We start from the raw sequence: 27,377 nt of genomic DNA on the forward strand, positions 1-27,377 counted from the left end.
TCACCAAGGAAGGTTTTAGGGCTTAGGCGATGCCAGGGGAAACAGGGGGTGAGGTAGAATTTGAAGACCAACTTAGAGTTCACAGATGGTGGTCACCAAGCACAGGACAGGAAGTTCTCTAAGTCCTGTCAGAAAAAAGGACAAGGACAGGAGCCGGGCTTTGGTTTACAAACACCCAAGGCATCGTGCCAGGCCTCTGGCCTGGAACCTTCCCACCCCCACTTCCCAAGGGTCCCATCTTTCCTTGGGACTGTTCCATATATCCCCAGAGGAGGGCGGGAGCTGGAGAATGTCACCCTGATTCTGCAGCCCAGGTTCCTCACTGAGATGCTCTGAACTCTTCTCCTCTGGCCACACCCGAATCCCAGTTGGGAGCCCCCCTGAAAAGGGGAAGTGATTGGTCCAAGGTCACCCACAGCTAAGGCCAACACCACATTTTGAGTGTTTTCTGGTTTCACCTTCTTTCAACGTCATCCCAGGAATCCTAAGAACAGGGCAACTCTGTGCCCTCAGAACAGATGGCCTTGGCAAAACCCATGCCAGGCTCGTGATGCCAGGTGAGTGGGTATCCCTAATAGCCAGATCTCGAAGAGGCCTCAGCTGGTGTGGGAGGGGGCTCCTGGCAACCCAAGAGCCCCCCTGCCCAAACAAGGCTGTTTTGTCTCTTAGATTGCTCCATTTGGAGAGTGGCAGCTTTCAGAAGCTCAGCTGGGTAGAGGGAGATAAGAGTCCCAAGCCAGGAGGACGTCCTCGAAGCAGATGGCATATTTGGCTGGCCCTGCCTTTCTTCCAGAGACCCTCGCTCGGTCCCTTCAGACAGCGGGGAGCGTGTGTCCCCCCCCACCACATCCACGCCATTTGTCCCTGCAAGGAATGCAGATGAGACAGTTCATTCATTCCCCCTGCCACCTGCTCCCACCCTTTCCCCCACTCTGAGCGACACACCCCCTCCACGCTCCATCACCTCCCTCCCCCATCGTCCCACCTCCTCCCCGAGCTTCCGCCCCCGCACTTCGAGGCGGGCGCAGCCAGCCCTGCACCGCGCACGCGCCGGCTCCCACGCGCTTTCCGCATCCCCATCCCCCGAGGCAAACTCTTTGCGGTGTAGGCTCTCGTCCCACACTTTCTCCCAGCTTCAATTCCCGCCTTCGCAAGCTTGCGGGTCGGTCGTTCCCATGGATTTCGGGGGCGTTGGTGGACGGGAACGTGGACCTGCATGGGAAGCGGCAGGTGGGCGGGCTCTGTCCCTGATCCCGGAGCCCAGCAAGGGCTGCCCTTCAGGAGAGACACACACGAGGCATGCTAATGTGACGGAGGCAGCAGTGTGGACAGAAGTCTGGCCAGCTGACGCTACTGCTGCTCTCTTGTGGCCGGGGTGGGGGGTGGGGCAGAACGTTCAAGGACCTGCCTGCCTCTTGGTATTCCATGCTGAGGACTGAGAATCCCTATCCCCCTCTCATCCCGCACACGGGCTGGAACCCCACACGGGCTAGCTATCTTTTTGTTCCCGCTGTTTTCTTCCAAGTCATATGCTTTCTCCATCTCTTATCTGACAAAACTGGATCCCACACAGCCCTCCTTGAGACTTCCCAGGCAGAGAGAAGATCCCCTCTGAATTGCTTATAGTTATTGCATCACAATTAAGAAAAAAAATGAATTCGTGGATGCAACCCACCCTTTTATCACGTTATTAATTCCCCAGAGGCATGGAGCATACATCACCCACCCTTGAATTCTTAACTCGGACCTGCCTGGCGTACAGTTGATCTGAAGCAGGCACTTATCCGGCAGGAAGGGCCGGGTGAGGGCATCTGTCGGTTTTCATCCTACACCAGATAGCCTAGGTTGGGAGGGTCGCAAATCCCTTTCTGTAGCCAGATTTCCTTTAAAGACAGCCCTGGTAACTGTTGTCTTTTCGAACTTCGGCGTGGCCTATAGACCTTTCTGGATGATTTGGTGCTTGGCATCTGCCCTGGGCACCTCCCATGCACACTGCATGTCCCCAATTAGATTACAGTCTTCCTTGGGCAGAAAGGGTGACCATGGGTCTTCCAGGGTATGCCTTGCTTCTGAGCACTGAGAAACTCCATAGTTTGATATCTGTGGGTTAAAAGAGCCTGGCTGATACAGTTACAAATGGAGCTATTTGATTTCTGTCTGACTTGAGGAATAATTTTTCATGAAGGTTATGAATTTGGGGGAAATTCTCTAAGAATAGGCTCTGGGATATCTCTCCTATAAATTGTTCCTTTATTGTGACAGGGTTTTACTATGTAGCTTTGGCTGGTCTCAAACTCTGTTGCCTCAGTGCTGGGATTAAAGGCATGTACCACCACTCCTGACTCCTAGGAGTTTCTTAAGACATTTTTGGGGCCGAATACGTGTCTCAGAAATTAAGAGCACTTGTTGCTCATGTAGAGGACCCGGGTCCACATGGAGGTTTCAACCATCCACAATTCCAGTTCCAGGGGATATAGTGCCCTCTTCTAACCTCTGAGAGCACTGAGCATGCGTGTGGTACACACACATACATGCAGGCTAAGCATAAATAAATATAAAAAGCACTTCCCCCATCCCAGCAAGATGCAGGGAGTCGGGTGGCAAACAGCATTTGACCCATCCACACGGTCAGGTTCATGCTGGGCATTTTCCATATGACTTTATTTCCTCTGTTATGAAGCTTGTCGGAATGTGAAAGCTGTGTCAGAGTTAACATGGTCTTTAAGAGAACAGATAATATGTACAGAGCACACACACACATACACACACCTACACGTGCACCTGTCTGTGTAGACCCCAAGGGTGCTGAGTGAATGAGCTTGTGTGAGAGCACACACACACAGTGTTACGTGTGTCTGTCTGCCTGCCTGTCGCCTGTAAAGCCAGTTTAACTCTAGCCCTTCTAGCTGACAGCTTCAGAGACCAGTGGGGCAAGCTGGTATGTTCTAGGTGGATACTGCGCTGCTGATGGTGTGACTGCTCCTTCAGGTCTGCAGGATCAGTGCCCACCCCCATCTCTAGCGGCCGCAGGAGCTCCACACAGCCCCCAACAAAGGGGCTGCAGGCTGTGCATAGATGCAGAGGGGCTTGTCCAGGCCATAGCACCGGGTTGCTTTCAGCCGTAATACTGGATTATTGACTTTAAGCAGGAGCCTTGGAGAAACCAGCTGTAGCTGGGAAGAATGAGGGGGTCGCACGGCCAGGGGAGGAGAGGTTGTGTCGAGTAGGCTCTATTTTCAATCCTGAGCAGACAAGGAATGTGACCAAGAGTATGAATGGGGATCCGGTGTCTTAAAAACAGTGTGGGACACTATTCCTGGGCAGATGCTAGAGCCCCCGGAGCCTCCCCCATCCTAGTGAGGGTGGGCTCTGTGCTTCACTCACTTCTAGAACACTCACCTCCCCACATTCCTCTCCATCATACTCTCAGGGAACTGTGGTCGGGCAGGTGCAGCCTCCCCTTGAGGAAGGTGGAGAGAATGAAAAGACCAGAAGCCCAGGCTCTTGGAAACCTGCCAAGTTGCTTGCTGGCCTGGGCTGGGAAGGGAGGGCCGGGAAGCCTTTGGGGGAGGGGCACTTGCGCAGGGAATAAATTACTGCAAGGGGACAGGGTAACACCGCATGTCCTGCATTAGATGTGCTCTGGAAGGATGTGTAGACATGCAACTCAGCTCCAAGAGGACCTGGGGGAGGGGCGCAGCCCACCTACTGCCTGAGGCTGAGAGCCAGAGACCTGGCAAGGTCAAACTAGCTTCCCTTAGAATCCCAATGCTTCCCTATGCCTTTCCCTGTGGAAGCTGTGTGCACCATCACCCCAAGCAGAGTGGAGCCAGCCGTGACCTTCACCAGCCACCAGATGTCACCAACGAGTCTGCTTTAGAGGTGGAGGCTAATCCCCAGTGTGAAAGAGGCTTCTGGGAGATTTCTCGGTGCTCCGCCCCCTTTGTCCCTGTTTCTCAAGAACTGTCTTTGGGATGGGGACTGGGTCACACACACAATAGTAATAGAGCCTGGGATGCTGCCTCTTGGCCTTCCCTTGTGAACCCTGTCCTCCAGGGCTTTGGATCCCTTGTCAAGTTTGGGTCAGGGAGACTGTAGGGTTCATCCACATCCACGTAGGCTCATTGTGGGACTCTGACTCCCAGCCACCACCCATTAGCTAAATTCTAGTTCCTTGAACCACTGTTCTCCCTGGCTGTTCCTCTCTGAGACCCAGCCGAGAGGGTGTATGCTGTGCTCGGCCCAGAGGAGAAAGAAGGGGGAGGAGGAAGGGGCTGATGGAGAAGCCATGACTCCACCCCACCTCGGTCACTCCCTCACGCTTCCTTCCTGGACAGTGTGAGGCAGCAGTGAGTGGGGTGATGCCTGGTGTCAGGGAACAGCAGGGCAGAGGGATAGTTCTAGAAGAAGGGAATCTTGGCCCAAGAGACCTGGGTTTGTCCGCCTTCTCGAGGCAGAGATGCCCAAGGTGGAGGAGCTCTCAGCCGAACTTTCCAGGGCGCACCTCTGGGATGGCTTCCAATTCTTGCTCGACTAAGAAAAGATGTCAGTCCATGGCCCTACCCAGGGAGGGAGGGGATGCGTCTGTTGGCATACACCTGTTTCTGAAGCAAAGGGAGACCAAAGAAGACCAGAGGTTTCTGCTGGCAGGGTGTCTTTGGACTGGGTGGGGAATCTTGCTTAGAGCTGGAGGCTTAGGGCACATGGCTTTCCCCGCCCTCAGAAAGGGATGGGAAGAAAGGCAGGGCTGGGAGCAGGAGAGACAGAGAAGAACGGTGGACACCAGCCTGCAGGTGCCTTCAGGAGGGAGGGAGCGCAGCCCTGAGCACAGCTTAGATGATCACAGACTGCAAGAGGCGGAAGCACATCATAAGGTCCAGTGGGATGGGCGGCTTCAGGAAATTCCCGTCCAGCCGCAGGTAGCGCAGATGGGGCACATTTTCCAGATCCGAGGAGACGTCATGGAAGGCCACTAGGTCGTTGGGGCAAATCTGGCTCCCGTTGATTTCTGCGGAGGCAGAAGGGGAGCAGTCAGCTGCAGAGGAACTGGTAGCAGGGGCGAGGGAAGGGGGGGCGTGGAGACGACAAAGAATGTGGACTACAGCTCTCCCTCCCGTCTGCACAGGGCGACTTTGGGAAGGGGAGCTGTAGGTCACCTAGTCTCCACAGCCAGTCAAATGGCTTCAGCTGGGGATGACCCGCTACGGTGTTTCTTGCATGAATGGCTTGCTCAAGGCTAAAAGCCACCTTTTCTGAGGCTTCTGCTGAGGCTCTACTCAGAGCACCCACTAGGCTGACCTTGTGCCTCAGTCTCCCGAAAGCCAGACTTACTGGTCTCATGGAGTCCAGTACTGCCTGAATCTGATAAACAGTCCTGACTACATAGCTCCTTCTGAGTCCCCTTCACTGACCTTTTAAACCCACGGCTTAGATTTGGGAAGTCCCCGCCATGGTTGCTGCTGGCTTCTTGTGCAGTGGCAGGCCCAGAACACGGGTACTTTATATCATCTCTATTATACGCTTAGGAAAGTGCCCAGCAGAATTTCTGTATCTATCCTATTTATAGGTTCAGAAACGCTGATGCTGATGAGAAGGAATGGGGGAATAAAACCTCATGCCTTTCAAGCATGGTGTTCAGCACGCTTCAGACACACACACACACACACACACACACAGAGGCATGCATGCACACTCACACACATGCATGCACGCACACACATGCAGGCACAGTTCACACACACATGCATGTGTACACACACACACACTCAGAGGCATGCATGCACACTCACACACCCGTACGCACATATGCAGGCACAGTTCACACACATGCACACTCACACACACATGCGCGCGCACACACATGATTAGGTCATCCTATTGACTTTGTGTTAGAAGATACTATTGCTGTCCTCATTTTACAGGTAAGGAAATGTTCCAATTGGGCAGAATAGCTTTTCCAGATCACAGAGGTGCAGATAGATAGCGAGGTCACAGTTGATGGTAGGGTTTTTCTTTTCTTTTCTACCCCCCCCCTTTTTTTTTCCAGTGCTAAGTATGCAAGGTAAAGTCTTAAGAATGTTAGAAAGAACTCTAAGCCAGGCAATGGTGGTGCACTCTGGAGACAGAAGCCAGCAAATCTCTGAGTTTGAGGCCAGCCTGATCTACAGTGCAAGTTCCAGGGCAGTCGGGGCTACACAGAGAGAAATCTAGAAAGCTACACGGCTATCCCAGTAGTTGCTTCTTGTAACCCGCCCTGCCCTGGTGCTCCTGAGTGTCTGCTCTCGGCCCCCTGTGGCTGGCCCTGGCCCCGTCCACTCACTCTCAATGCTGTTGTTGTTGAGGTACAGGTGTTCCAGCTTGTTGCTGATGGCTGGCACATTGCTGATCTTGTTGTGTGACAGGTGGAGTACCAGCAAGTTGGAGATGTTGAAGGAGTTCTTGGGGAGCCCTCGATCTGACAGCTTGTTGTAGTTCATACGGATGAAGGCGAGGTTGGGGAAGCCCTTGAAGTAGCCATTGGGGATGGTCTCGATCTTGTTACTGTCCAGGTAGAGCTGGTGAATGGCCGAGGGGACCTTGGGTGGCATCTTCCTCAGGATGTTGTGGGCCAGATTGAGCTGCATGAGGTTCTTGAGGCCCTGGAAGGTGTCGGCCTTGAAGACCCCGTCACTCAGCCTATTGTGCTGCAGGTCCAGGAGCAGCAGGTTCTCGAGCTTGCTGAACACGCCGGGTGGAATCCTGGAGATGTGGTTCTGGCTCAGCCGCAGCTGCTCTAGGTTCCTGGGCAGGGCCGCCGGCACCTCCTCCAGCTGGTTCTTCTCCATGTAGAGGAACGCCAGACTGGGGAGCTTCTCCAGCACCCTCTGGTCCACCTTGCGGATTCGGTTGTTGTCCAGGTTGATCCACCTCAGGCCTGTGGCATTCTTGAAAGACTCCAGAGGGAGCTCGGTGATGAAGTTGTTCTGTAGGTAAAGGTAATGGATGCGGGCCGGGATGACGGGCACCTTGCGAAGGTTTCTGCTGTCACAGTAGAGGGCTGATGGGAAGTCAGCTGGGCAGTAGCATTCCCGGGGGCAGTCGGGGAAGACAGATGGAGGGCCGGGAGGAAGGGGTGGAGGCAGGTCTGTAGGCTCTGCTGGCTCGTGGGGCTGAGGAAAGCTGGGTGTGGGCCTTGGCTTGGGTTTCCGTCTAATCCCAGGTTTTGGTCTTGGTTGGCCTTGGGCCACGGAGGCCAGGATGAGGAGAAGTGGGAGGAGCCAGAAGAAGGATGCCCTCATGATCCAGGTGATGAACCTGCAGGGAGGAAACTGGGAATAATTAGCCTGCTGGGCCTCAGGAGTGCAGGCAGGTCTGTGCAGCAGGGTTCCCCCTGACCTAAATCCTGGGGAGAGAGGTGTGAAGAGCAGGTGGGGATCTGGGGCTACAGAACTCTTCAAGGAGCTTCCCCTCCCCTTGTGGGAAGATGCTGGGAACCCAGGATCCTAAGGCATGTGGGAGACCCTTCACTATTGGCGGGAGGCTCTCCTGAGCTGTAACATGAGATAATCACCCTACTCCTATAAGGAGTAGTGCTCAAGGTAGTGCTCTGCCACGGAGTGATGTCAAAATCCACTGGATACTTTTTATGTCACCCCTCCCACAAGAAAAGTTCCCAGTCCTTTTCAGTGGGAAGCTAGGGTATGGCCCAGAGTCCTGAGCAGTGGGTCTGAGAGACTCCTCACAAATCCCCCCCCGCATGGTAGTGGTTTTCAAACTGTGCACCTACGGCCCTGTGCATCCCTTGAGGACTTTCACTGAGAGGGGTCCCCCAAGGTGACTCCTGTGCTAGCATGAATAGGCTTGCTGTTTAAATCTGTTATAGACAGATAAGAACACACACACACACACACACACACACACAAGAGTGTGCTTAGACAAAGCATTTGAAGAAGAGAGGAAAACATCATTGCTAAAAATGGTTTGCGATCCACACACCATGGCCAGCCCCCTCTGTTTATACAGTTGAGGCTAGAGGAAAGAAGTGTGTAGTGGGGGCCAGGAGGCCGTTTGACAGTGGGGGGAGGGGAGGAGGGATTCAGGTCTCCTGAAAGGGAAATGCTCAGTCACTCATCCACTCACCCAGGCTTTGTCCCCTCCTCTGCACTTGGCTCAAAGAGTGCTGGCCTTTGCCAACATAAGCCATGCCAAGAATTCCTCCCCAGATGTAGAGGCCCTTGGGAAAATAAACAGGAAAGGAATAGAAAGGCCGGGGAAAACACTTTCTGCAGAGCCGGTCTTGCCACTCCATTTACTTTGGGACTGGTTGTGTTAGGAAGAGCTTCTAGGTGGCCTCAGGAACACTGGGATCGAGAGCTGAAGGGGCCTTTGGTGGCTCTGCAGGGGAAATACCAAATGATCCATACTAGATAGAGTGGCAACTCCCTTGGGCCCCCCTCTCCAGCCTCGGGTAGGAAGGGCACAGGGAGAGAGCCTGTACTTTGTATCCTCCTCCCCTCTGATACTTTCCAAAACATGTCGCTGGCTCACCTCAAGTCTTCCTCACGATCACAGCTCTGGAAATGCAGGCTTCTTGGGGTTCTCAGAGGCAGAATGGGCTAAAGTAATTGAACCCTATGCTCATAGCCTCTGGTCTAGGCCTCCATCCCCCACCTACCCCCTGAGCCCATATCAATGTTAAATCTTGCTTTGCTTTTTCTAGGGGCCACCTTCTGTATACTTTAATCAAAGGGAAGGGGCAGGGGCCCCGCAAGTTGTCTGTTAGATGCTCAGGCAGAGCTGAATGTGACAGATAACAGGCAAGCAGGAACTAGCTCAATCCCTCGACACACACACACACACACACACACACACACACACACACACCTCTCTTTGCCCCCAGCCCATAACACTCTGTACCTACACTCAGCCCTGACCCATATATATGGGCAAACAAACATTCTCAGGGCCCTGTATACATGTTTGAGCTTTGTGTGTTGGTCTATGTGGGAAGGAGGGTAGAACAGGGAAGGCGGAGGCCATCTGACTGGTGTGTCTGTCTCCTGCCTGGGGTGGGTTTCTCAGACAGACCTCTCGGGTACATTTAGAAGGTCATTTTCCCAAGCCTTCTGTGACAAGGGACTTTGGTTCTCTGCACCGAGGCTTCTCTGAAAGACCTGAAAAGATGATGTGTTCCTCACGGCACTAGATTCTGCATCACTTTCTAACCGGTGTGTAGGAATTTACATTTTTATAAGACTTTTAATTTTCTTGAAAATAGAATAATGGTCATATTACATAGAAAGTAAAGAAAGTGAAGCATTGCTATTCCAAAAACATTTTAAAAGTGCCGGTCTTTGCAACCCTGGTGTGTTCTTCTGTTCTTTTAGAATCACTTTGTTTATGAATTACCCAGGAGTCTATAGGCAAATTACCCCCATGCTGTGAGAAACCTTGCCTCAAGGCCAAAATTAGGTCTGATTGAAGTTCCCTAGTCCTCTTTACTGCTCTTGTGCCCAAAGGCACTTCCAGGGTGAAGTAATGGACTTCAAGTTAGCTAGACAAACTTTCCAGGGACCCAGCAGAGCCTGTCCTGTGAGGCAGGCAGCTGTGGGTAGCGGTGGGTTCAGTGGGTATCTGTGCTGGGCAGCCCTGGCTCCACTGTTAAGGCTCTCCCCCTGGGAACCCCACTCAATTCTTCCTGCCTGGCTCAGGTATGCGATCTCCAGGCCTCCCTCATTCTCATCTCCAGGCCAGAGTCCAGACTTTGTGAACCCTTTCTTCTGGATCTCAGCCCCAAGGCTCCCCAAAACAAGCTCCGTGAATCTGAAGTGGAGAGTTCCGTGGCAGAAGAGGATAACCCTCCCCTCTTTTCAGGCCCCAGGCTGAACCAGAGATCTGTGTGCAGAGTGCACGAGGAAACTGTGTTCATTTCCAAGGCCTCCCTCACAGGCACACCCCTTCCTGCTGAGCCAGGCTGTGCTGGGCTTCAGGGAAGGTCTCACTACAGAGCAAATCTGCTGCTGCTCTAGCGTTCTATAAAGGAGAGGCAACCCCTCTCCAGGGGGTGGGAGTTGTTGCCTCACCAACAAAGCCCAGAGCCAGGGTCCTATGATCGCATCCTCTAAGTCATTAGCTCCCTTAGGACGGGGTGTCTGCACTTAAACTTACTTCTGCTTCTGAAAGCATACCTCCCCAGGTCCTGTCCAATCCCATGCCCTATTGGCCCTGCTCACCCTCAATCAATGAGCCCTTGTTGACCCCTCCTCACCAAACTCATGCAGTGGGGGCTCTCTAGGGCTGGCTCACAGGGCTGTGGCTTCCCAGAGGGAGCAGTGGCTTCGCCAGTTCACATTCTGCATGTAGAAGCCTTTCCTAAGAGATCTTACAATTCCAATTTCAGCTGACAGCGTGGACCTGGGCGTGGACCTGGGCGAATCCTGCTTCTGCCTCTCCTGTTGGCCTCTGGGCTTGACATTTGTGAGGATGGGATGAGCTCATGCAGAGAAGCAGAGGCTGGGAGAGGCTCCCTGAGTTTAAAGGGAGAGAGTCCTCATTCCTACCTGTCCTGTTTATCTGTGCTATATAACCCAGGGGTTTCCAGGGTTTGGACTCCTGCCGCATGGGGCTGAGGAACTGTGGGCCAGCGCAGCCCAGGGAGAGTGGTTCTTCTGAACTTGTGAACTAGAGTTGGGTGAAGCTTACCCAGTTATCAGATGTGACTGGCACATGCAAACTTTAAAGTGCAATGCAGATCAAGACACGTTAAAAACAAGATGGGTGAGTAGCTAGCATGTTCCCGGTTCAATAGGCGAACGTTAACAGAGTGCAGGTTTTATGGTTTTAGGGAACTAACCTGAAAGAGGAAGTTCCCCATAGTGTGTGTGTGTGTGTGTGTGTGTGTGGGACGGGATGGGGAAGAAATCAGACAAGCAATCCCTCATAGCCCACTGCCCCCTCTATCTGCCCTCCGGCCTCTCTCCCCGGCACCGTTGACCCTTGACTAAACTGAGAAGACTCTGTGTGACACTGGATGTAGTTACAGGTACAGATTCCACCCGGCAACTTATGCTAGCCAGGTAACACTCCACAAGCTCAGTTTTCTCGTCTGTAAAATGGGCGCGCTGGACAACCCTGAGGGGACAAAGACCAACGCCAGGGTTCGGTGGATATTATGCAAGCACCCTGACACCGAGCTGCAGTCCCCATTCTGGATGTTGCGAGGGTGTGTGTGCTCGGTGTACGCCAAGGGGTCGCTGGTACCACTTTGAATGAATGAGGTTTTTTTGGTTTGCTTGTTTTGTTTTCCTGTCAGCCTGGTTGGTTAACACCCTCCATCCCTCTCCTTCTGGAAGGCCCACACACCTGGGCAAAGCTCACCTTATCGCCATCCTGACGGTCTAGCCCCGCCCTCTGCTTCTGCAGCAGGTAGAGACCCTGGTCAGCAAAGGGATGTCATGCTTTTCTGCTGGTTGTGGCTTCTCCCAGCCTGACAGTTTTTGCTCCTTTTGCCTCGAGAGGTTCTACTCACATGCTGTCCAGGCCCGGGTAAGGGAGGGTAAGGAACTTATTATCAACTAGTCTGTCCTCTGAGAGGGTTAGGCAGGACAGGGCTGTGGAGCCCAGGGGAGAAGGGATCCATCTAGAAGGGACACTTCTTGGATGCCTGGGATAGGTAGCCTAGCAGGTAATAGGAGCTGTCTTGAGGCAACTTCCTTTCTTTCTAGAATGTTCTCTGGGAATATGGTTCAAGCCCTGTACCTTGAACACTAGGGGGGTCTCAGAGTGCGATTAAACAGCACTGGGCTCCTTGGGCCCTGTTTGATGGGTCAGTAGTGAGTATCTGACCATGTTTTTAGCAAAGCTTCCATATTCCATGCCTGCTGCCCAGGGGCTTCTGAGATCCCCTTGTTGCTGCCATGGGCAGCAAGCTGGAAGGGAGGAAGTTATGCAAATAAGGTTCTCAGGTTCCCTCTCCTCCCCCTTCCTCCACCTGAAGCCCCCTTACCAACTGATTGGTCAGGATAATCTCAGAATAACTTCAGAGAGAACCGTGTCTCTGACTACCTGCAGGGAGTAGAAAACTTACGAACTTGGAGATAGGGCCTCCAAGGCTTGCAGGCTCTGTTGACTTTCTCTCTGCAAAAGCCAAGTGGTTTGGACCAGGCAGGCAGGAATTCAGGCTGCTGAGAAGATACTGTGCAGGCCTGAGATCCACTTTTCTCTCCCTCCTACCTAATGAAGCTCAAAAGGAAATAAATAAGCAAATCACTCGATCGCTCATGCCCTCCCTGCTTAGCCAAGATATGAGTGTCTTCTGGGTCTGTGGTCTCAGCCAGAGGACACTTTCTCTCTGGCCTTGCAGCTGAGGAGGCCATGTGAGAGGGTAAGAGACAGTGTGTGTGTGTGTGTGTGTGTGTTTGTGTGTGTGTGTCTGTCTATCTGTCCGTCTGTCCGTCCTCTGCAATGTGTGACAGTACATGAAAGGTTCAGAGAACTGGGTTCTAGTGTCCGGTTTCTATGGCAACATTTGCTCTGTTGAAATTCTGTGTGCGACACAGCTCTCTGAGTTCAAGGAACATCTGCACTTGAGGAAAGTTTAACTTCAGCAGGGAGCACACACAAGGCATAGGATGCTGAAGAGACATGAGGGTGTCAGCAGAAAATGAGGAAGACTAAACCTGAGCTCGGTGGAGGGGAAAAATGAGAGGGAAGGAGGGAGGGGGAGGGAAATAAAAGGTTGGGCAGAGCTAGAGGGAACCCTTGGAGGAAGGGGCCTCCTCACCTCTGTCTTCTCCCCATTGTCTGGCTTACCTGCACACACCTGCCTCTCCTCGGGACCCTGGGGCAAATCCTCTCTTCCTCCCCACCCTTTGGTGGAGCTGTGGCGGGCAGAGAGACAGCTAGGAGCTCTGGTGTCTGTGTGTGTCTGCCTGACTTTCTTTCACCAGATCCTATTGGGGTGGGGAGGTTAGGTTAGGGGGAGGGAGGGGCAGATCTGAGGGGGGAGGGCAGAAAGGAGGAGGAGGGGACAGGGAGAGGGAGGGCACTTGGGAAAGGAGGAATGACAACAATACGGTCTTTATTTGGCAGCCAAAACTGCACAGACCTCATCCACACCCGATGCCCACTAACGGCTCACTTTTAATAACGTTTTCCTGCTTCTTCTGCTCTGGAGAGAGACTGTTTGACCCGTGTTTGGAAAACAGGCCAAATCAAGGGAGGGACGCTCTTGGAAATGAGCCGCTGCTTCTGAGCAGGCGGGCGGGGTCGCTGGGTCCAGCCTGTTCAGTTCCCAGCATGAGCCTTGCTTCCCTGGTGTTCATTCCTCAACTCCTGGCGGGATGCTTTTCAGAGCATCTTCTCCAGGAGCTTGCTAAGGGAGTGGAGCCTCACTGTGCAGAAGGCTAGTCTGAAGATCAGAGAGGGCAAAGTCTGACCGGAGGGTCACACAGCAAAGTTAAAGCAGATTTCCAAATGTAAGCTCTCAAGTCATCCATGGGTCCTAGTTCGTAAGGACAATATCGGGGGTCTTCTTCAGCTTTGTGTCACACTCAGGTGAGATTTGGGGACTGTGTGGTCATGAGACAGTAGCATGGAGATCCCGGCCTCCCTAATGCATATCCACTTCTTGGAAACCAATTCCAGGATCTCTGTTATCTGAATAACACTCCCCAGATGGAAAACAGGGGCACTTGGCTTAGAGGAGCATCCAGCACAACTTCCTGCTCAGAACCTCAGGAATACACTCATTCAGTCACCACAGGTCAAGAGAGACCTGCTGATAAATAACTGTGAGTCATGTTAGAGACTGGTAAGCAGTGAGGCTCCGGGAGGGATTGCGGCAAACAATAGCCAGAGAAGAAGAGGGACAGGAACCCTTACTCACTGCCTGGCTACCTGCCTTCTCACTGTGCTGGTAGGGTGTGCAGGCGGTGTGTCCACTTGTGGGGATCCATCCACACCCCCAAAGCCTGCACTTCGGGAGTGATGGCGACCAACTTCCAATCCCTTCTCAAGCTAGCATCCCCTTCTTGTCTACTCGGCTCCAGGCCATAGGGATGCAGGTGGAATGAAGGCCAAGGACCGCCAGCGCCATTCAGGAAAGTCAAGGTACCGTTTAGCAACTGGTGCCCCTGTGAGCATGACATGATGTAGTATAGGATGTAAACACACACGTTCGCACTCTGGGCTGTCTTTCCCTTCCCCCTCACTCTTTGGTGCTGGGGGCTCAGTTCCAGGGCCCTGCACGTGCTAGGCACCACTGAACTGTGCCCGTAGCCTTCACACATGTGTTCGCACTGGACCCTGTCACCTCACTGCTTAACACTCGGATCAACAGGCGCCAGCTCACGCTGTCACACCACTTGGGACCTGAGGCAGGAGAGTTGCTGCAAGTTTGAGGCCAGCCTGGAAGACTGAGACATCTCAGGGAGGGGGGGAGGGAGGCAATAACTAACTAACTAAATAAATAAATAAATAATAATTACTCACTTGTGGCGATTTTTGTTTCTCCTGTGCCTATTCCCACAAAACCCTACTGGTATGTTTTGGAATCCATACTTACTTTATTGTATTTGGTGATGCCAGCCAACCTGCCCTCCCGTGCCCCTTGACAGAGGACAGAACAAGCTCCGAACTGGGGACAGATGCCAACGCTGTTGAGATCGGCTTGGACCCTGGGTTGCTGTGTCTTCTCTTAGTCATTTGTAAACTTCCAGGTTATCCTAACTGAACTTTGAACTCCCTTGCGAAGAGTGCCTCAAGGGCGGCATTAGGACACCTGGGTTAACACTCCGGCTCTGCTCCTGTCGTGGTTCACTTTCCTCACGGGTGTGCGGGTGTGCGGGTGTGCGGGTGTGCGGGTGTGCGGGTGTGCGGGTGTAGGTACTAGAGTAACCCTGTTGTTCCTCGATCGTCCCCAGGATCTGGGCAGGCTTGCCAGAGCAGAGAGCATGGTTCACACGGCCAGACTGACGGAAACACACAGTGGGTGACATAGCCATCTCTGCCTGGTGTGGCGCTCACTCACGGACACTTCTGGAATGCTAGGGAAGTGTGGGAAGTGTATCCAGGCTGCAGCCATCAGGGAGAGGCTGGCATGGCTGAGGTGGAATGCAGGGGCCAGACCTAGGAGAGAGGTGGCCCCCGGCTGTGGTGGGTTTCAGCTGCTTTTCTAGAGACTCTGCCTGCCTGCCCGTCAAGACCTCCGGCCCTCCGGGCCTCACTGTCCTTTCCCTCTCATGGTCCCCCCCCCCCCCCGCTTTGGCTACTGCAGTGTGCACCATAGCCAGAGAAGAGAGGGCAGATTGTGCCAGATGATGCCCTATTTCTCCAAGTGCAGCGAGCAAGGGACCACCACCCCCCCATTGCCAGGCCAGGCTCAGACCGCAGGGTGGTCACCGGGACCCACAGAGGCTAGGGTGCACAGCAGGGGAGAGGCTGTGGGAATCCCGGGGGGCCCATCCCTCTGGCTGGCTGGGGGGCCTGGGCGCCTATCAGGAAAAGACAGCAGCCTGTGTATAGTTGGGAACCCACAGCACCCACCAAAGGCTTGGCATGTCTGGATACCCAGCCCCAGATCTTATGGGTTGGCTTGTAAGAGTATTAAACAAGGACAGTTTTTGTCACTTACTTCTTACCAAAAAATGTTATATATTTTTAATGTGTCATAGTTATTTGTTGTGCTCCATGGCTGTCTCCACTCAGGAGACACCAGCGTGCAGCTCTTTGGCCCCTCCCCTCCTCTGATACTGAGGATCTAACCTAGGGCTTGGCCCACGCTAGGCAACTGTATCACTGAAATACATCTCCAGCTTTCTTTTTAATTAAAAAAGATACTTTTGTTTCAAGACAGGCTCTCACCAAGTGGCCCAGACTGCCCTTGAACTTGTGTCCCTGCCTTCCTTACCCCCTGAGTTGTTGGAACTATAATCCCGCGTCATCAGACCCCCCTGCTGCCGCAGAGCTATTCCTCCCAGACCATCTGCTTCCTCTTCATCCCCTTCCTCCCTCCTTCTCTTTCAACTGCTTCCCCCCTCCCCTCCCCTCTCGCCTTCTTCCCCTGCCCTTCCCTTCCTCTCCACCCATCCCCTCTCTTTTTAAAGACACAGTTTCACATCGTCGTCCAGGCAGGTTACAATCCTCCTGCTTCAGCCTCCGAGTGCTGCTTGGCGGGGCCACACCAGCACCCGTTCTTGTTCCCAGGACCCCTTGCCAGCTACCCCGTGTTGGTACACACAGTTCTCTCTCTGTATCTGACAGTGAGGGCCTCCTCTTTGACGTTTGGGCTCTTGATTTTTATTATTATTGTTGTTTTTGCTTTGAGATGGGGGTCTCAGGGAGCCTATGGTGATTGATTTGAATGTCATAAATTAGGGACACCTGGGTAGGGAGCCTCGCCCTCCTGAAGAACTAACTGTCCCCATTGCCTTAACTGATGCAGGAAGACCCGCCCCCCCATGTGGGTGTTGCCTCCTGGCAGCACCCCAGTTTAAAAGGCCTGCAGAGGGGAGGTGTCCCCTGCTGCTCACTGGCCTTCCCTCTTGCTGGCTTGCCTTACCCTGTTGCTGATTCCTTGGCTGATGTCGGAAGCAGCAGCGTTCCCAGTCTGCTGTCGTGGACTATGGAAGCTTTCAGGCTTCCAGAGTCAGCTTGGGACTGTGGAGGCACCCAGCCTAGCGGGCTGAGCACCTTCCAAGTTGCCATGCCACAGTGAGAGAGAGCCACCACCGTGGGGTTACTCCAATTGCCGAGGCGCCCGGCCTCAAGGCCCAAGCAGCCGCCAGACTCCGGGCCTCACAGGTGTGATTCAGTTGTTGTTGCTATTTTAATGTAAGCTGATTTAATAAATTCTTTAATATGTATAAATTCACCCCGTGGTCCTCCAGAGAACCCTGGCTAATACATAGCCCAAGCTGGCTTCATGTCGTGATGTCACCAAGGATAGCTTTGAACCCTTGATCTTCCTGCCTCCACCTTCCAAACACTGGGATCACAGTTGGCCCCTCATTTTGAGGTCAGCAGAACTAGGCTCAGAGGCTCACATATGTGGTACCAGCCCTGGTCCTGCTTCCCCTCCATACTGACTAGGAGCTCTTGGGCTACTCAGGTCCCTCCTGCGTTTCTGTGTCCTCATGAGCAGGTATTAATTATAGTCTGGACTCAGCAAGGGCAAAGAACCCTGCGCCATTACTTACCTTTGCCCTACAACACTGGGACAGAGAGCTCATCTCAGCACAGTGGCAAACACTCCATTTCATTCTTGGCATCCCCCGCTCTGGGCTCATCTGCGGCTTCATGGAGACAGCCTTAGCAGGGCTGGGTAAGGACACGCCTCCTGCTCCCAATTAACCATGCTGCAGGGCACATCCAGCCTTGGTCTACCCTAGCAGCTCTTTGATCCCTCCCTGGACAGCTGTTTGTAAGTTTGTAAGGGACAGCAGCCCTTTGTAGGGTGACCATTTCCTTCTGAGGGATACACAGGCTGCCTGGCATTGTATCAGAGAGAAGACCAGCCGCCTTTCTTGGGTCCTACTGATCTCTCTTATTCTCCCTTGCCTGGTCCCCAGCCTAGGAGTTTCCTTTACTTCCGGTCACGACACCAGTCTCTACCCAGAATCCCCCAAGGGCTTAAGCTTGTGGAAAGTGGGGCCAAAGGCACTTTGTAGCCTGTCTCCCCTTTCTCCTCCTCTGCTTGGTTCAGCACAAGGAGGCAAAGACCAGGAAGGATGGGGTAACCATGTTATCAGGGACACAGCCAGGCTGAAGGTCCCTGGGTCCCTTTCCCTTGGTTGTCAGGAGCCCTGCACAGGGCTCATGGGCTTGCAGGCTGTCCCAGCAGTCCTGCAGAGAGGGCAGGGTCGGAGTGGCGACAGAGGCAATGCACGCACGCTCACGGCAGTCTGGTTGCCCCAGCAATGTGTGCAAAGTTGCCCGGCCACCACCGGCTGGACAGCAGCCTCGGGGAACCAGCCTCAAGAAGCCAGGCTCAGGGGGGTAATGGCAACATTCTGCATGCAGCGTTCCCTTTGTCCTCGAGGCCCATTGGCCGCAAGCTCACAAGGACAAAGGGGCAGGAGGAAGGACAGGGAGCCTTAGACTCCCTGTGAGCACAGCGGGAATAACCACTGTGGGACAGATTCAGAGAGGCCGCCCAACTTTATTTCAGAGCATAAGGATATATAGGATCGGGGTGCTAGCTGGGACCAGCCCTAATTTGCATTAGGTGGCACACTCCTATTCCATAGCTGGATTTGCAGAAACATGGCCCTGTGAAAATAACTAGAGCATGTGGCTTAATTACCACGTGGGCAGCGAGGGAAAAACATTAGCAAGGAACGGTGTCAAGAGTCATCCTTGAGGTAAGTCAGGCATCCGGGCCTAGAGACATCTTCCAGATAAGGGTAAGTAGAGAGCAGGAAGCCCCCACTTGCAGGGCGGGGTCTTCCATATTGTGCCAAGCCTGGGGAGAGCTATCAAGCTGAGGTAGATCGCAGCCTCTGACCAGCGGGGCCTCCCAACATCTGCATGCCAAGGTAAGCCCCCCCCCCAGGCTCCGGGATGGTCTAATTGCATCATACTGAAACTCCAGTCTAAGTTTAATGTAGTGAAAGTCACAAGTCACAGTAGTGACAGGGTCAAAGAGTGACTGCCTCACAAAGGCAAGACGCAGGTTAATGATGGGACAATGATCAGTCAGTGGACATGTTCTGGTCAGTTGTGTTCCATGTATGTCACTATCTAGGAGGGGCAACAGCAAGGCATCTGTGCCAAAGACCACCACCCATGACCCAGGGGTCCTCACACCTGCCAGGAGCAGCAGTCCTGGAGAGGCCTCCCAAAAGTCCCTGTATGGCAGGTGCCTTCCAGTCCTCTGCATACACACGTCTCCAGGGACAAGATCGGTGACAGACCCATTGGTCAGACACTGCACATCTAGTTCATAGGTCCAAGGTCACATGCCAGTGAGGCCACATACATCCCCAGGACCCATGCATCTGCTCTGCCTCTTGCATGTGCCTACGCTGCTGTGTCTAAACCCTCTCCAGAAGTCCCCCCCCCCCAGGGCTTGGGTCAAGGGACGCTTTCTATTCTTGCAAGTCTACCTTGCTATCAATTATCAACACACTAAAGCACATGTGTGTGGGAGTACCTGTATGTGAGCGCCTGAATGTGCTCGCCTGCGTACAGAGGTCAGAGCAGTGTGTCTTGTGTCTTCTCTATTGCTTGACACACTATTTCCTTGAAGCAAGGTCTCTCACAGGCACACGTAGCCAAGCCCAATCTCTTACGTGAGGGCTGGAGATTTGAATTCGGGCCCTCATGCTTGCAGAGCAAAGCTCTTACATGCTGAACCATCTCCTTAACCCCACATACTTTTTGTTGGTTTAAAAAGAAATCTTTACGTTCGAAGCAGTGAGGAGCCACTGACCTGGTTTCAGATTCCCCTCTTCAAGTGAATGTGACAGAGGGCCTCTCTGCCCATCATCCCTCCTGCCCCAGTATACCTAGACCCCAGATTTTATCAGGGTCCTTCCTCTATGGCTTTTTAAGGCTGCTTTTTTTTCTCTCCTACTAGGGCACTGATTCCTGCAGAGATTGTCCCCTGCTGTGGTGTCCTGATGAGTCCCCAGGCATCCTCCGCCATCTCTTCAGCTCCACCTGGTTGGCCTGGCCAGGCCATCTTCTTGTGGCTCTTTGTCCCTGCTTCAATGGTTCTGAGCCCCTTCGACAGGTAGGAGGTTCCAGGAGCCCACGCTGCATGCACTTACTCAGGCACAACTGTGGGGTTTGCTTGTGAGGCACTGGGAGGGGGGTGAAACCCAGCCCTCACATGTGTTAGGAAAGCTGGTTCCACTCACCCCAGACCTCTGCTTCAGAGGCCTTCAGAATGCATAGTTGTCATCTGTCTCCTTGGCTGTGAGTCGTAGACCACAGAATGCAGCCTGAATGCCTCCTGGGTCCCCCACCCACCTTTCCAGCATGTTTTCAAACTCTAGACTGCAAATGTTGGCTGTGTCACAGAGCACTCCTGCAAAGCCTTTGCTCAGTGTTCCTTCCATCTAGAAGGTTCTTCATCCCCCAGTGGTACCTTTTCCAGGACAACCCTCTCCACGCAGGGTATTGACAGCTCCCCAGAGCCCTCGTGTGTTCCAGGCCCACCCTAATGAGTGCTGTCCAAAATCCACAGTACTAGCTATCAATGCTGTTCTGTCTATCTGGTCTACCCGTCTCTACAGTTGGTGCTAAGCTGCTTTGCCTTTTGGGGTCCCAGAGCCAGCTCAGGTCTGATAGATAGCAGTCTAGGTCTCTGCCTGGTGGTGCTTGGGTGGAGAGCCTGTGAAGGCCAGGGTTGGCTTTCCTCTCATATTTTGTTTTTGGTAGTTGTTATAAAATGTCATATTTTTGCTATAGTTTCTCGCTCTCTCATCTTTTATGACCCGGAAAGTGCGTTGTCTTCCCAAATATAAACCTGACTGTGTGGGTCCCTTGCTTAAAATTCTATAATGTCTCTCAGCTGTTTACAGAATGAAATAAAAAAATCGTTGGTCTCTGCAGCCTGAACCAACATTCCTGTCGTTCCCTGAAAACCAGATTCTTGGGAATCATGGCCCCTGGATTTCAATGTCTTTGGGCCTTTGCCCAATCTAAGTTTCCATGTCCTTCTTCCTTCTAGTCTCCATCTGAGGAACACCTAGTCACCCTGCAAAGCCCAACTCAAATGTGTATTATGTAAAATTCTTTCGGTAGGCAAGGTAAGCTTAATCTTGCCTTTGTCCCCCTAGGCCACAGAACAGTGACCATTTGTCTCCATGTTTGCCTCCTTTGTGTGGCCGGAGGACCTTCAAAGCACAAACCCAGCTCCTGGCAAATCAGTAATAACAGTGAGCCCAGAGAAGCCAGTGAGCGCCTACTCCAAACAGACTGCTTTGCAGTCTGTCCCTACATTTAGTCCTCATAACAACCCCAAGGGGATGCCTCAGCTCACCCCACTTTGCGCGTGAGGAAACAAAAGGCAGAGTGTCACACTAGTTAGGAACTGTCACATGTACAGAACTTGACAAGGTTGGACTGAAAGCGGGCAGGCTGCCTGAGTTCCTGCTGTCTCCGACGTCCTGATAAACAGAGTAAATGAATGTCAATACAGCTGTCACTAGGCCCAGTGCGCATTATAAGACATGCTGCCTGCTGGTCCCTGCCCACCCATGTCAGGGCTATCATCTCAACAGGTGTCACCAGCCCCGCCCACTCCTCTCCTCCCTCACACAGCAATACCCTCTTTTCTGGGCCCTTCTCCTTCCTTTGGTCTGTTTGCCCAGCTCTGCTGTCCCCTGATTGGTCTCTGGTGAAGCCTTCCCTCTGCCCTTGGATGCATGGACCATGTTCAGACCCAAGTCACAATGCTACTTCTAAGTCTGGGAGCTTCGCCTTGGCTGCTCTGCCTAAAGGAAGGCTCCAGCCAGAGGAAAGAGGAAACAAACAAACAAACAAACAAAAAAACTCAAGTGAGTGCAGGCCACTGCTCCTGCTCCAACCTGCAGACTCACAATGGCCACTGCAGAACCTGGGGCAGTTGACATTGGGTGAGCTGGGACAGAGGGAGAGAGGCCATAGCCACTTGTAGCTGTCACAGCTGCCCCGTGCCCAGACTTCATCTCTAGAGAGCGGAACCATTATTCTGTTTACCGCCTTACATTGTGCCTCCTCCAGGAGTGTGACCCTCCTGAGCAAACCCTTTGTAGCCACGCCCACTCCCTTGTGAGGGGCTGTTCCTATCTTTAGAACTGCGTTTCCTGGAGGCTCTTGTTCAGGTACTTGTCCTCCAGTAGGACTGAGCGTTTCTCCAGGGCAGTAGGTGTGAGAGGAAAACCCATCGTCCCTTCACCCAGTCAGTGTCCAGGGAGGGTAGCGAGGGCCCTGTGAAACGAACCAGCCTCCAAGCATCAACCCCCGTCTACATGGGCTGGACAGATGGGACAGGATGATCTCAGGGCACCGAGACAGCAGCTGTCTGGCTGAGGGCATGATTGAAAGGTCAATGCCTTTTGCAGCTGCACTGGTGAGGGCTGTGAAGGAATCCAGAGCATTGTGAGGTAGCATCCCTGCCAGGAGACACCATGTTTCCCTCACACTGTTTACACTGGCCTTGGCTCTGGCAAGAGGGAGTCCGGCCAGGAGTGATCTGGCCCTAGGCTGTGAGCTGGGCACAAGTGGTCCCCTTCAAGCCAGCCACTTCTCCACAACAAGTACCCTCATCAGGCCATAGGAGGTTATTCTGGGCTTCTCCCCACCCCCACCCTGGTAATTCTTCTTCCCTGAGCAACCTGGAAGTGCCTCTTGCTAATCTCAGGGCCTCGGGCCTGCCTGTCTCATCCGTGATGCTGTTTGTGCTGGAAATAGTGATGCTACTGATTGAGTGTCCCAACTTGGCCCACCCCAGGTGTGTGGAATTTTCAGGCCTGGTGAGCCAAGCCGCAGAAAGAAGGCAAAAAGGCACAGCATGTTTTGGAAGGTGGCTGGCAGCTCGGGCCGTCTGCCTCATGGGCCAGAGCTTAACAAATGGCTGAACCGCTACAAAGTGATGCAGGACCCACGGCTAGATGGCTCAGGATGACGGCTCTGCTTCCACAGAGACCCCAGAAAGGAAGGTTCTCTAGCTTCTAACCATGTCCCCTATTGGTGTCAGCCTAGTTCTTCCGGATGCAAGGGCCTGCCAGGAAGGCCTTATCTTTGCTCTTCACTGGGGACCCAGACTGTCATGGGCTGTTACAGACACCTTCCCCAGTCCTAGACAAACTTGGCTTTGAAGGGACTGTTGGACTGGGACACAGGGCCTGGGTAAATGGCAGGGTATTGTCATGAGGGCCATTATGCCATCAGTGTGACTCCATGAAAGCAGTAGTTTTCTGGGCGAGCAAGCACCCCTGCAGGGAGGAAGGAAGGGGTGTGGGGAGGCGTGGGGAGCAGTGAGCACATGGCAGGAGGGAGGGGAGGCAACCGTAGGCCTCCGTGCTGGGCTGTTCTGGAGCCAGGTGTGTGCCCTGCTCACTGAGGGTGCCCCTCCTCCCTCTTCCTCCATTCTCCCAGCAACCCTTCTGTCCTCCTCCCCTTACTCACTCCCCTGTCCTCATCCCTGCTCACTGTACCCTGTCCTGTTTCTTCCCTGAGCAGGCTGTGGTGTCCCTCAGCTGCCATGCTGAGTGGGCTTAGCCATCCATTAAGCAGTGGCAATGCCCCCCCTCTGAGCTCCTGCACTCCAGTCCCAGCGAGCCCCATTTCCAGGACCTGGGTGTATCCCCATCCTCACAGCCTCCAGTCCCTGCATTAGGACCCAAACTCCTACTTCAGCCTCTCTTGCCTGTTCCCTTTACCCAAGCCTGCCTGTCTTTCTCTAAGCTCGCCATGGAAACTTACCTGATACCTTCTCTCACAAAGATCGTGAAATGGACCTCAGAAAACAACCTGCTATTTAGACTCCAGATTCTCCTTTAGACTGAAAGCTGTGAGGGCTCTGCCATTTCCTTTGCCCTGGGCAAGATTCTAATATTTATTGAGTACCTTCTCCCTGCTGGGAACTATGCTGGACTCTGCCGATATGGCAGCCAAGCAAGCAGACATGGTGCCTGCCTTCCCTCCAGGACCTGCCCATAAGTCTTGAAGAAGATACAGAAATCAGCACACATAGGGCTGGAGGGATTGCTTAGTGGTTAGAGCAATCGCTTCTCTTCCAGAGGACCCAAGTTCTATCCCCCGCACCCATGTACAACAGCTTACAACGACCTGAAATTCCAGTTCCATTGGATCTGACACCCAGTTCTGGTCCCTGTGGGTGCTGTACTCAAGAGCGCAAACCACACACACACACACACACACACACACACACACACACACAATCCTTTTTTTAAAATGAGCACACACACAAATCTAAGTAAATCACACAGAGGGGTACCACTATGAAAGGGAGAAAGGATTGTCATTAATCCAACCCCATTGCATGCTTATGCTTGGATTGCATGAAGGATGAGCAAATTCCACCCCTTTTCCTATTCCTTATTTCTTTTCCTACTCTGCTTCCAAGCCTGAAAGCTGGTCCAGTCTGTACCATCCAAAAATCTCCTCAATTATGTCCTGTCTTAACCTATTCATTCCTTTGCTCTCCTTGCATTCATCCTGTCTCCCTAATAAAAATAAATGCCCATGCATTAGTATATGTACCAAGAATTTTAACATATTATCTTATTTTTAAAAATTTCTGTTTTAAGTATAAGGGCATCGAGAGTCTACCAAATCATGTGTCAAAAGTCATACAGCTAATACCCAGAAAAGACTGTGTCCTATGCCTCTTCATAGCCTTAAGGAGTGCACCCAGCCCCGACTCCCGAGATACCACAAACAGAGCTGGGAAACCTTGCTGGTGGTAAGTGGGTGTCCTGGGGTTCAGCAGGAGAGGGGTCCCTTGGAGCATCTCGTCCAGCTTCCCTCACCCACTCTGTCTCCATGCCAGGCGGCTGGCCTTCAAGGACCCTGCTCTTCACCTTGCTACTGTGCCCCCCCTTCCTTCCACAGGTCTGCCCACGACCGCCTCCTCACAGAGAGAGGAATCGTGTTTATCTATCATCTCTAGCTCCCTTTCTTTCTGCTCATCTCTACTGAGCTTGGATTTAGTTTGATTGACAGCCCCACCCAGCATCCTGCCTCCTGGCCCGTCCAGCAATCACTCAGTTTCTTAACTCTGCATTCATAAATGGCTGCTCTCCTCTACCTCAGAGGCTGGGAGGGCGATCCCGCTGAACCCTGCGGTCCTGACACCACTGAGGGCCAGCATAGAGCTTCCTGCTCCTCTATCATCCATTCTTACCACCCGCAAGAGACACCGTTTCCGTTTCAGTCATTTGCATAAAAGAGCGGGTACCCATGGATGAACTCTGACAAGTTTGTGTTCCCATAAGCAGGACCCCAATCAGATGTGCTCACTTTCTTTTTAAATCTGATGTGGAATGTAGAACGATGCATATTGTGCACTCGATGAATTGAGCTAGGGCATGCAGAGGGCCTCAATTTCTTCGTCTTGTGATAACCGTTCAGTCTATTCAGCGCTTTTCCTGGCTGTGTTTCCAGCCGCCACACTGTGTCTGCTGGGAACAGGGTCTGCATAGACGCCGACTTTATTTCCAGTCGTGGCCTTGATGCAGCCTATAGTGGTTTCAGTTTTAACTTTTTTGAGGGATCTCTACATCACATTTATACTACCACAACTGAGAGCAACATCCTCAGTTCAAAACCCAAAATTTGAAATGCTCAGAAATTTGAAACATTTTAGCACTGCTGTGCTACCACAAGTGCTTCAAGTGCAACATTATTAAAACTATGGTACATGGGCTGGAGAGATGGCTCAGCCATTAAAGGCTAGGCTCACAACCAAAACTATAAAACTATGGCACAGATTACCCTGGGCTGAGCACAGAAAGTGTGCTTGAGCTGTAAGTGAATTTTGTGTTCAGACAGGGTTTCTTCTCCAAGAAATTTTGTATGAACAAATGTAAAAAAAAAAAAATCTCCAAAATAATAATAATAGCAACAACAATAATAATGTTAACAATAAATCTAGCACACTCTGGCCCCAAGCGTTTGGGAGACTCTCCCACCTGCACTGCTTTTATGAGCTCACTAGCAGTGAATGACTTTCCTTCCCTCCTCTTCGTCCTACACCCTTCTGTTCCTGATCTTTCCAACAGATGTGACAGAAAGCTCACTGTAGTTTTACGTTTCCTGGGCCGGTCATGATGCTGAAATTTTTCCATATAAAGATTAGATGTAAAATAGTTCTGACTCCATAAAAACTTCCGTGCCGTGTCTTTGTTAGGTTTCTATTGCTATGGTAAGCACCATGACCAAAGGCAACCAGGGGAGGAAAGGGTTTGTTTCCCTCAACAGTTATAGGCGTGTGAAGGGAAGTAGGCGGGCATTGAGGGAGAGACCAGGGAGGCACTGCTCACTGACGTGAGTCCCATTCAGCCTGCTTTCTTATACAGCCCAGGTGGCACCATCCACAGTGGGCTGGGTCCTTCCACACCAATCAGTGTTCAAGAAGTGCTCTATAGACTTGCCTGCAGGCCAATTTGATGGAAGCATTTTCTCAGTTGAGGCTCCTCTTTCCAGATGATCCTGTCTTGTGTCAAGTTGGCAAAACAAAACAAAGCAGTGAAAGACAACAAACAAACAAAACTAGGACAGGTGTCTTCTTGTCAACTTGACAGTATAACGCTATTAAATAATAACCTTTTGTTTCTTGTGTATCCCCCAAGATCCCATATTAATACCAAATGACAATATAAAGTATCCCAACTTAAAAAAAAAAAAAAAAAAAAAAAAAAAAGAACTCATAGTCTGTAGAACTTCTCCCTTTAAAAGTTCAGTCTTGGAGCTGGAGAAATGGCTTGGTGTGAGCAGACTGCTCTTCCAGAGGACCCAGGTTCAGTTGGCAACACCCACATGGTGGCTCACAACTATCTGTAACTCATGCATGTAGGACGCAGATATATGCAGGCAAAAATAGTAATGCACTTAAAATAAATAAATGAATACATAAATAAAGTTTAAAAGCCCAGTCTCCTTAAAGCATCTCCAAAATCTCTTTAATACCCATGACCTTAAAACTATGGGTTGCTGTTAAAAATAAATAAATAAATAAAAAGTTTTGACTTTTTCTTTCTTTCCTTCTCTCTTTTTCTCTCCCTCCTCCCTTCCTCCCTCTTCCCCTCCCTCCCTCCCTCCCTCCTTTCCTTCCTTCCCTCCTTTCTTCTTTTGGTTTGGTTTGACAGAATCTCACTGTGTAACAGCGCTGGCTGTCCTGGATCTTCCTTTGTAGACCAGGCTGGCCTGGAACTCACAGAGCTCCATCTGCCATCTGCCTCTCCCACCCCAGTGCCCGGCTTGAAGGCGCCCATTACTGCGCCGGGCTGAAAGTCACTTTCTTACTACAAGAGGGAAGAATAAAGGTACGAACACAACTAAAGCAAAACTGAAATCAGCAGTGTAAACCTGCAGCGCCTGGAACCTGGCACCACTTAAGACTGCCTGGTCTCTGAAAGGCCCGGGCAGCTCAAGTCTCAGGCACCGCGCTCTGCAGCGCGCGCGCACGCACGCACGCATGCACGCAGCTTATGTCGTGGGCTCAGACTGGCTCCACTCCATAGCTGCTGCTGTCCTTGGTGGTCCTACCACAGTCTTAGTTTCTACATGCTGGGGACCGCTGCACCTAGGCTGTTCCTACACCAATAGCCTGTCCTGGCCTCTCTGCGGGGACTCCAGCCAGCCACATGCTACCACATCTCTCTGTGACACATTTAGTCCTGGGGTCCCCGCTGCAACTGAGGCTGCCTTCACCAGTGGCCTCTCCT

The 27,377-nt window shown here is 52.3% G+C and overlaps 1 protein-coding gene across 1 annotated transcript; it reads right to left on the reverse strand.

Annotated features, from left to right (window-relative positions):
* Window positions 1–2,628: 2,628 nt before the first annotated feature.
* Prelp (proline and arginine rich end leucine rich repeat protein) lies at window positions 2,629–12,887 on the reverse strand. Its single transcript, XM_051204036.1, has 3 exons — window positions 12,790–12,887; window positions 6,320–7,293; window positions 2,629–5,008 (listed from the first exon to the last, which is right to left on the reverse strand). Exons 2-3 carry the CDS (start codon window positions 7,275–7,277, stop codon window positions 4,833–4,835), a joined length of 1,134 nt encoding a protein of 377 aa, XP_051059993.1. The 5' UTR covers window positions 7,278–7,293; window positions 12,790–12,887; the 3' UTR covers window positions 2,629–4,832.
* Window positions 12,888–27,377: the final 14,490 nt, after the last annotated feature.

The sequence above is a fragment of the Phodopus roborovskii genome, unplaced genomic scaffold (genome assembly GCF_943737965.1).
Source record: "Phodopus roborovskii unplaced genomic scaffold, PHOROB, whole genome shotgun sequence".
In the NCBI taxonomy this organism is placed as follows: Eukaryota; Metazoa; Chordata; class Mammalia; order Rodentia; family Cricetidae; genus Phodopus; species Phodopus roborovskii.

Excerpts from the sequence above, each read along its gene's own strand:
- Prelp (XM_051204036.1), bottom strand. The coding sequence starts at position 7,277 with ATGAGGGCATCCTTCTTCTGGCTCCTCCCACTTCTCCTCATCCTGGCC. Across the intron at positions 5,009-6,319 it reads CAACAACAACAGCATTGAGA|AAATCAACGGGAGCCAGATT; the intron begins GTGAGTGGACGG and ends CTGCCTCCGCAG.